Source organism: Populus alba, chromosome 1 (assembly GCF_005239225.2).
Source record: "Populus alba chromosome 1, ASM523922v2, whole genome shotgun sequence".
In the NCBI taxonomy this organism is placed as follows: domain Eukaryota; kingdom Viridiplantae; phylum Streptophyta; class Magnoliopsida; order Malpighiales; family Salicaceae; genus Populus; species Populus alba.
The window spans coordinates 17,197,928-17,208,673 of NC_133284.1; the positions used below are offsets into that span (position 1 = coordinate 17,197,928).

Consider the following 10,746-nt stretch of genomic DNA (forward strand, 5'->3'; position numbering starts at 1 on the left):
CTCAGTAAACATCCTATCAGAATAAGTAATGACCAAGATGGGCATAGACACCTCCATGATGACTCTAGTGCGAACACCCCTCATTAGGATAAAAGGATCAGCAGTGTCTATGAAGGGGCAATGGGTTTGACAATCATAATGGGGACTGTATCTCGTTGTGTGACTCTCCAACAGACCTTAATGGTCATTGACACCCATCTCCCATATAATGCCATAATCGGGAGGTCATTTCTCCACCAGATCAGTGTAGTGGTTAGCATTAGGTATCTAACCATGAAGTTCCCATGTTTAAATGGCAAAAAGGCCCTGTTTGTTGATCACCCAAAAAACTATAGTAAGAAGCTCGAGGTTAGAATATAGGAGCTGAAGAAGTAGTTGAAGTTTGTTAGGGCCTTACTAGGAAAGAAGTCATAAGAGTGGGTTGTACCCTAGACATTTAGTAGAAACATGTTCTCATAAAGCTATTAGTGTCATAAAGAAGCAACTTTACTTTTTTATCGAGAGGAATGCCGGGGATCAACCCTGAGGTAACTTCACATCGGTTGAATATAGACCCCAGCTTTCCTTTAGTACAATAAAAAAAGAGAAGTATAGGGGGAGATAAGCAAAAGGCCATCTCTAAAAAGATGGATAAACTCATATCAACAGGGTTCATATGAGAGGTGACATACCCCAAATGGCTCACTAATGTTATGATGGTAAAGAAGGCCAACAACAAATAGTGAATATATGTGGACTTCACGAACTTAAACAAAGCCTCCTTAAAGGATAGCTACCCTATTTTCAACATAGATGAATTGGTGGATTCAACAGCGGGGTATGAGTTTTTAAATTCATTGGATGCATGCTCTAGGTACCATCAAATCCCTATACATCTAGTTGATAAAGAGAACACATCCTTTTTAATCGAAAGAGGGACCTACTACTACAGGAATCTACCTTTCAGTATGAAGAATGCAGGCCAACATATCATAGGATAATGGACAAAGTGTTCAAACATCAGTTGGGCAGGATTATGAAAGGTTATATGGATGACATGTTGGTGAAAAGTATGACTTTTGAACAACACCTACAAGAACTCGGATAAGTATTCCAAGTACTAGAAAGCCATAGTATAAAGTTAAACCTCTTCAAGTGTGTGTTTGCCATCCGAGGATGAAGTCCTTGGGTTTTTTTTTTTTTTTTTAGCAATAAAGGGATTGAACCTAACCCAAAAAAAATCCAAGCGTTGTTGAGCATGACCCCTCCTAGGATAGTGAAAGAGGTGCAGTGCCTCATAGGAAGACTAGCAGCTTTAAACAAATTTATAGCTAGATTGGGGGAATAAAGCTTGCTATTTTTCAAAATTCTGAGGAGCACTCTCAAGTTCTAGTGGACACCTGAATGTCAAAGACTTTTTAAAGGTTTACCTCTCCTCTCTCAATGTCCTTACTTAGCCCAACAAGGGAGAGACTTTGTTCTTATATCTAGGGGTAGTAAACCAGGCAATAAGTGTAGTATTGGTTAAGAAAAAAGGAGTACAACACCCAGTTTATTAACAGGCAAAACACTCATAAATGCAGAAACATGCTATTTAATAGTAAAAAAAGTTGCCTTAGCACTGGTGACGACCTCTAGAAAATTGAAGGCTTACTTCCAAGCACACCAAGTGATGCTACTGACAAACTAGCCTTTAAGATAGATTCTTCACAAACCAGACATGTCTGGATGACTTGTTAAATGGGTAATAGAATTTGAAGAATATAGGTTACAGTATAGACCACGACCTGCAATCAAAGGGCAGGCCTTAGCTGACTTTATAGTGAAATGTAGATTGGAAGAGGCTATTACAGAAGATCCTCCCCTTTATTCAAAAAGCTCATAAAGCCTAAGTCGCTAAAATAGACCTCCCCATAGAGTTGACAACTCTATATGGATGATAACTCTATACAGGAAGGAAGCGAGGCAGGGATCCTCTTTACTAGCCTGGAAAGACAGGTCTACTAGTATAGGTTTTGGTTTGGGTTTGGGTTTCCAACTGCATAAAATATGGCCGAATATAAAGCTTTGATACCAAGCTTATGATTGTAGAAACTTTGAAAGCATACCCTTTACAAGTGCACAACAACTCTCAGTTGATTGTGAGACAGTGTCACGGGACATATGAAGCTTGTGATCCAACAATGGTCAAATATTTTGAAAAGGTCCAAGCCATGCTAACTCAGAAAAATAGGGTGATCAACATTACCAAGGTGCCTCGAGAGGATAATGCGCAATCAGACTTCCTCTTTAAGCTAACTAGTGCTAACCCAGTCGAACTCCACATTGATGTTTAGATCAAAGTCTTAATACTCCTAGTTATAGGAGTTGAGGACATTGATTGCCAATCAAAGAATATTTACTCACAAGGAGCTAGCCTTCAGAAAGAATAGAAGCCATTAAGATGACCAAGAGAGCCTTAGGTTACTACTTGATTGATAGGGTTTTATACCAAATATCTACATCATCACCACTCCTTAAATGATTGTCTTCATAGGAAAGCACTTATGTTTTAAAGGAAATGTATGAGGGGGTTTCCAGGTTGCACAGAGGATTTAGAGCTTTGGTTGTTTATACCACAAGAGCAGGCTTTTATTGGCTTTCTATACTCTAAAACTCCAAAGACCTAGTAAAGAAGTGTGATGAGTGTCAAAGATTTACCCTAGTGTCAAGGTAGCCCTCAACTAAGATGACATCGATCACTTCTCTTTAGCCCTTCTCCTAGTGGGGAATGGACATTATAGGACCCTTCCCCAAAGCAATAGGGAATAGACAGTTTGTTCTAATTGATATGGAGTATTTCATTAAGTAGGTGGAAGCTGAAGCAATAGTAGATATCACAACTAATAAGGTGATATCTTTCTTATAGAAGAACATAATTTGTCGATTTAGGATACTTAAGATACTAGTCACCAACAATGGAACCCAATTCGACAACCAGAAGATGAGAGAATATTGTGAATGACTGCAAATTGATCACAAGTTTTCTTTCTTATCACACCCTTAGATAAATGGTCAAGTTGAACTTAACTATATGGTCCTACTCAATGGTATGAAGAAGATAAAAGAGGCTAAGTCAGAATGGGCAGAGCTTTTGAATGAATTCTTATGGGCATACAAGACAACAAAAAAGACCTCAATAGGGGAAACCCCTTCCCTCCTCACATGTAGAACTGAAGCCATGATACCAATAGAGATTAGATGTCCTAGTGCCAAAATACTGCACTTTTCTTCTCAAAACAATGAGCAAGGACTTAGAGTTAATTTCGACTTACTAGAAGAGTCTAGACTCGTAGCTGCAATAAGGAATGAAGCTTACAGATACAAGGCTACTTAGTACCACAACGCTAGAGTAAAAGATAGAACCTTAAAATGAGGAGATTTGGTACTAAGAAAGATAAAAGCCACATGCAACAGAGAAAGTAGAGGAAAGCTAACTCCAAAGTGGGATGGCCCCTTCAGAGTAACATAGGTGATGAAATCTAACACCTATCATATAAAGGATCTTTAAGGCTCTAGCCTTCCTCATGCATGGCATTCAAACCACCTTAAGTTATATTATTGTTGAATTCATCAATAAAGAATGCATATTTTTATCATTTGTGTTTTTACTTAGTCTACATTCCTTTCTCGAAACTACTTCCTACAAATCCAATCAGGGTTACACACCTTTATGGCATCCAGGGCCCACTTTTACAAGACAATAGCAAAGTCCTAAGTGAGCATCAACCTTTACTATCACCAATCAGGGTTACCCTTCCCTGTGGCATTTGAGACCCACTTATATAAGGTAATAGTAGGGGATCAATGCTTCACTCTTCAAGGTCGCTTTCAATGCCCCCTCCCTTCCTTTAATCTAACCTTTTTAGTTGGAAGTAAGAGCATTAAAATGACCTTATCAAGTTCATCATGTTTATCCAAATGAGCTACATACCCATATGTGCGGTCTATGACCCACATCTGTCCTAGGAAGTATGGGACCAGTTTCTATGGCATTCAAGAGTGTTGAGGCAGCCTTATCATGCTCACCCCTGTCTATCCAACTCGGGTGACACACCCTTGTGTACAATCTAGGACCCACATCTATCCTGGATAGCATGGGCACTAGCTTCTACAACATCAAGAAGCGCTAGAACCAACCTTCTTACAACAACACCTCCTCTTGGACCTTTTCATCTCCCAAGTTAGTAGAGGATACCTCTTCAACTTCATGCATAAGAGGAATCCTGTAAGTGTTTTTATCCTCAGCTCTCTTCATCTCAGTTGCTCGTACAAAAAAAGTCTATTTAGCAGCTCCACTCTTCTTATTCAATTCAGCCACTTAAGCCCTACCTGCATCATTGACAGGATTGCTCATACACATGATGCCTCCATCCTGACAGAAACACGGTGAGAAGGGACTTTAGAGGAGCTTCGAATTGTTTCCACTAAAAGCATTGTAAGGGCGAAGCTCTAAAACCTCCACATCCTGATGGGGGAAGAAAAGTTGAAATAAAAGACCTCTGAGGAAGAACTGAGAACATGCCTTGAAGACTCAACAATGGATTCCTTGGGAACACCATCCCTGCTAGTAAGACCTTGATAAGGGGGAGTGCAAAAGACACCCTGATCAAGATTACGATTCAATTAAGGTTAGTCAAAAATTTCTTTGGTCTTAAGTCTCCCTATCTTTTAAAAAATGAGCAGACTTAGGGGGCTACTAATGGGTTATGGTTTTCTAAATACGTCCCTCATTTAAAGGCCATCACATGAAAGTCATAACCCAAAATGAGGTTATATTTTCTCCACGCCCAACTTTAAGTTAGGCCATAATGCAACCGCGTCAAACTCCATGTTGGGTTAGAGACACGTCCACGCCTAACTAAACATTAAGCCAGGACATGTCCGCGCCTAACCAAACTTGGGTTCGGTACATAAGTTGAACCCAACTCCCCTTGGATTCAATGTATGAGCTAAACCTAACTCCTCTTGGGTTCAACACATAAGCGAAACCCAACTCCTCTTGGGTTCAACGTACTAGTTGATCCCAACTCTTCTTGTGTTCAACCAACCACACTCGGGTTTAGCATGTAGCTAAAAATTCACCCCACACCAAGCCTCCCCTACTCTGGGCTTGGGTTAGTAATTACGATACCCATCACATCTCATTAATTACGTACAAATAATTTATGCTTATATTAATGAGATGTGATGGCACGAGCAGTAGAATAATATAATTACGAGATTACATCTCTATCCCTCGCATATTATAGGAAACAAGTCTAGATAGGTAATATAAAAGGAAGCTTGAGTACATATATAAAAAAAAAGGGTTTGAAACCTTATACTCTTATACATAAACACATTCCTTCTTCTTCTTCCCTAACTTCTACATTTTCTTTTTCCTTCTTCTCATTTTTTATCTTTATAAAAACTCATTAATACCTTCATTAATATTTTTTTTACCACATAAAAATACCTCGTACTAACTTGATCTTCGGAGGATCCCCTATCAACATTTTTAGGGGTCTCTAAGGGCATTGTGCATGTATTCACTAAAAGGAAGATTTACAACATCTAAAGAAATTCATTAAAGAAAAAGTCAATGCAGTTTGGAAATAAAGGTCGTAGAATACAATGTGCATGATCTACAAGGGTTTTGAGGAATAATTCCTTGCAAGTTATTCTTTGTGATTTTTATAGCCTCATAAAAAACAATATAAAAATATAAAAAACTTAATTCAAAATAAAATAAAATTCAAAAATTTTAAAAATCATTTTTTAAAAAAAAACACACAATATCTAAACATCTCGTGTGAATGTATGTTTCTACAATAAGCCAAGGTTTATTATGCAATCATTGTAATCTACTTTCCTCGAAGTTATCGAGGACAAATTGGATGAGGTAAAAGCCAGATGTCGCAATAGGGTATCACCGATTGTCTAGAAATATCAAATTGAGACGAGGGTGCAAGCTAGTGCCAGTTGTATTTTCTGCTAGTAAGGAATCTTTCGACCTTATCTTCTGTCTCTTAAATTCTGAAAACTCCAAATTGCTGACATTTTAGCACAAATTAAAGCTTAATTGGACGCAGGTAGGTTCACTTTAATAAGCTACAATGACACAAATATTAACCTAATTTCTTTTCGGTGCATGTCACTTTCCTGGTGAGTCGAACATACAATAGATTGATAGATGCTGTTGCTATCGCAGGCCATATTGTCACAAATGCTGCATGAGAGCCATAAATAAAACATTTTAAAATATTTAAGAATTATTTTCTATGTATGTCTAGGTAAGCAGAGTCTTAAATAATTTTTATTCTGTATTTGGTATTTTTTTATTAAATAAAAATACCTTTTCTTTTATAAAATATAATTGATAGATATATTTTATTTATTTGTAATATTTTTTATTAGATGTGGCTGCAATCACAAGCCTTCAGAGCCACATGGCAACAGTATAGGTATGGAGCCTGAGCAGTAGTAAAAAAATGTATTATTCTCCAATTACATTATATATTTGATAGCAACAGTACGTAATTTATCAAGTAGCCGTCATATTCAATAACAGGGGAAGTAAGTTTAACTCAAAAGATTTATATAATTCTTAATTTTAAAATTTATAAAATTAATTAAAATACATACAAACTAATTTTAATATTTATTTAATAATAATAATAATAATAATAATAATAATATAATAATAATAATAACTATCACAATTTAATAACTTAAATTATTATTTAAAATCTTAAAATATAATTTATATAATTATTTAATAGATTTTTTCAAGTAAAGTTTTTAAATTTAAAACTTACATAGACTAACAATATTCTATGCTTAATTTTTATAAAATAAAATAAAATATTAAAATTCAAATTCACGACCGCTCGATTAATAAAGCTTTTATAATTTATATAAAAAAAAACCATTTTTGTTCAATAAATTAAATTGCTAAATGATGTATCAAAATATTATCTAGCTTACCATTTTCTACTTCATAGAACTCTTATCTTTGAAGCAACATATTGTTAAAGTCTTTGGATACATCAAAGGGCGGAGCCATGAATTTTTACTGTCTTGGGCTATTAAATAAATATATAAATATTTTTTAAAATCAATTATTAACTCATGTACATGAATTTTTGAAGTTAATAATAAAGTTTTAATTCAAATATATTACCCAAAATATTAAAAAATAAATTTGAAAAGTACATAAAATTAAAGTAAAAGTAAAAATAAACTTATTATTGAAATTACATCCTTCGATATTTGGTGAAATATAATTAATCTATAATCGAATCTGAATTGATATTGTAGCAACCACTGAACTAGGATAAAATAACAATTTCATGTCAACTGGAAAATAAAATAATTAATTTATTCCCCTCTCTCAATTCCTCCTACCTTCACTTGATTCTTCCTTAAATTAGTGTTTTGTAAGTTGGACTTTGTAAGTTTAAAAGGTTATTCTCTCCCCTTTTTTTTTCTTGGATTTTTTCAATGTTTTTCCCTTACTTTTCTCTATTTCTCTCTTGCCTTTTCTTTTCTTTCCTTTTCTATTCTACTTTTGCAAATAACCATTTTTTTTAAAAAAAGAGATGATTTGTTTCATTTTTTAATAGTAAATAACCATTTTACCCTTAATGAGTTGTTTTGCTTTTATTTGATGGTTTTTTTTTTCATTAGCATTACCAAGCTCTGTTTATCCTAAAATTTTAACTAGATTTTATTCAATATAGTTTAAGATGCCTCATAAAATTTCAACTCAATCTAATGGTCAGATTGAAAATTACATCTAATAATATAAAACTAGTCAAAATGTGATTTTTCATTAAATTTCAGAATTTCTCCAAAATTCTGAAATTTTAACCCAAGATAAAGAATCATATTAGAAGGCTCCACGTAAATTTTCAGAATTTTTGATATTCATTCAAGAATTATGATTTTTTTTTTACATAAAACTAGTAAAAAAAAATATTGATAAAATCTTGACTTGAGCTATAGACCATCCAAGGCTTTAACACGTCACCACCCTTGGATAGATCAATTTCGCTTGTTGCCTATCTCCTCTGAGTATGGCACCAATGGATCAAGGAACCTATAAATGCATATGTGAAACAATATTTATGTTTGTGCATTAGTTATAAATTAAGCAAGAAGTAGCTAATCTTAAAATTATATATTATATGGGTTCCCTGTCACCTCCCGAGCTTCCTGTCATAGATATTTCCAAGGAAAACTTGAAGCCTGGAACAAGTTCATGGCTGTCCACATGCAAAGATGTCATGTATGCACTTGAGGAATATGGCTGTTTTGTGGCGGTGTATGACAAAGTTCCTCTCACGCTGCATAATGATCTCTTTAGTACATTAAAAGACTTGTTCGATCTTCCCCTGGAGACCAAGAGGAAAAATGTTTCTGACTTGCCTTACTATGGCTATGTTGGAAATCAACCCTTCATACCATCTCTCTATGAAGGCATGGGCATTGATAATGCAATAACCCTTGAAGGAACTGAAGATTTTGCAAATACCATGTGGCCTGGTGGAAACGATCATTTTTGGTATAGGTTACTGGTATTATACTTCTTTTAAACTCGGAAACCGCTATGCTTTCTGGGTTTTGATCACTAACTTGTGTTTTCTTTGTTTTTCTTGGTTAGTAAAACCGTGCTCTCATACTCAACGCTAGTATCAGAACTAGAGCAAATGGTAGTGAGAATGGTGTTTGAGAGCTATGGAGTATATCAGCATCATGATTCTCACAAAGACTCCACCACTTACTTATTTCGGATGATGAAATATAGAGGACCTGAGAAAAATGAAGCTAATGTTGGCGGTGACGCTCATACAGACAAGAGCTTTATAACAGTGCTTCACCAAAATCATGTTAGTGGCTTGCAGGTGAAATCAAAGGATGGTCAATGGATGGGCTTTAAGCCCTCACCTTCATCCTTCATTGTAATGGCGGGAGATGCACTCCTGGTAGGTCACTCCCATCTAGCGGCCAAATCCTACGCGTGAAACCACCACTGTCTCTATAAATTAGTTAGCACCGGTGCTTTTTCAGCATCTTCATCGCATCTCTAGCTTGTTCTGTTTTCTTTTACAAAATCATTTGTCAAGATCATAGAACACTTGGACTAAGCTCACACTTCAGTATATAGCTTAGACCTTAGATTAGTAAGTGGCAGTTTCAGCAGATAAATACATCAACATCTAATGATCTTCTTCTGTTTTGCAAGGGATGGAGTAATGACAGAATCAATGCTCCTTTCCATCGGGTGGTCATGAGCGAGAGCGAACCAAGGTACTCTGTTGGGTTATTTTCATTCATCAAAGGTATAAATCAAAGTTCCTGAAAAGCTAATTGACGAGAAGAAATCCTCTGCGATTCAAGCCTTTCGAGAATTTTGGATTATTGCGTTACTTCTTCACGGAAGAAGGTAGGGGAAAAGAGTCTACCATAAAAGCCTACTGTGGTGTTTAAGGCTAGTACTCTAGTTTGAAAGGAACTTTCATATGTTGTGAGCACGATCGATTTTATCTTCTCTTTTTCTGTCTAAATATGAACAATTATTCTTCTTATCTGGTTCACGCATGGATATCTATTTTATATACAGACACCTCTCAAAGAGTTGATGGGTGGAGAAAGTACTATAGTACAGAATCAGGTTAATACTTGATCAAATCTTACAAGAAAAATCTATTGAGTTTTTTTTTTTTTTTAAAAAAAAAACCCTTGTGATTGGTGCACGACCTTATCCCGATGTTGATGAGAGTATTTATTTTCAGAAAGACGTTTTTTTATATTATATAATAATAGATTCAATAGATTGATTGAAAAAATGGGATGGAATTGATTTTTTTTCTCACGTAGAGGCAGTCTTGGGCGAATTATAAATTCATCTGCAAGGCTCCTGACTATAAATTTAACAGTTTTATTGTAGAAAATTTTCATTCATATTTATAATAATATTTTATTTATGATTATTTTACCAACAAAATTATAAATAAAAAATATCCATTAGCAAAATATTTGTCAGTAAATTCTGGTACGTCTATAAGTTTATCATTAATAAATTTATCGATGATTTTACAAACGGACCTCACGTGCTAAAAAATAAAATTATTTGCTTTAATCTATCGATAATTCTCTTAGTACTATTTAGCATATCACCAATAAGATAACCCTATGTAATTTCGTCGATGAGTTGCAAGGTATTTGTAGTAATTCTTTTCAAACTCTCTGGAATATACCAACAGACTTAGTTTGTCGGTGAGCTAACAATTATAGTGGCATTTGATGTAATTCTTTTTCAACTCTCTAGAATATAATGACAGACTCGGTCCGTCTGTAACCCCATCAGTAATAATTTAAGAATATATTTTTAAAAAATCTATTAAACAAAAATAAAAAAATAAATTAATATAAAATTCAAATAGTTAAAAATAAATTATCTTAATATAAAAATCAAATATTTAGTACAAATTTATATGTTCAAATACAATAAAATTAGAATAGAGGCAGCGCTCGAGGAGGAGAAGGTTGGTTATCCTCGAGACTATGAGGCCAATAAAAGGGCACATGTACCACACATCTGTAATCTCATATCCATGACCGTGTGGCAAAGATCTTCATAATCCACAAAGGGTCATTCCTATTTTTCATTGAGATGGGTCGTACGTTCTTGTACTCCTCAATTTAACAAGGCCATGAATTCTAGAGACTGAGTGCTCAGTA

At 34.9% G+C, this 10,746-nt stretch overlaps 1 protein-coding gene across 1 annotated transcript; it reads left to right on the forward strand.

Annotated features, from left to right (window-relative positions):
* Positions 1–8,135: 8,135 nt before the first annotated feature.
* On the forward strand, positions 8,136–9,380 carry LOC118031739 (probable 2-oxoglutarate-dependent dioxygenase AOP1.2). Its single transcript, XM_035036233.2, has 3 exons — positions 8,136–8,566; positions 8,666–8,987; positions 9,248–9,380. Exons 1-3 carry the CDS (start codon positions 8,190–8,192, stop codon positions 9,362–9,364), a joined length of 816 nt encoding a protein of 271 aa, XP_034892124.2. The 5' UTR covers positions 8,136–8,189; the 3' UTR covers positions 9,365–9,380.
* The last annotated feature ends 1,366 nt before the right edge of the window (positions 9,381–10,746 follow it).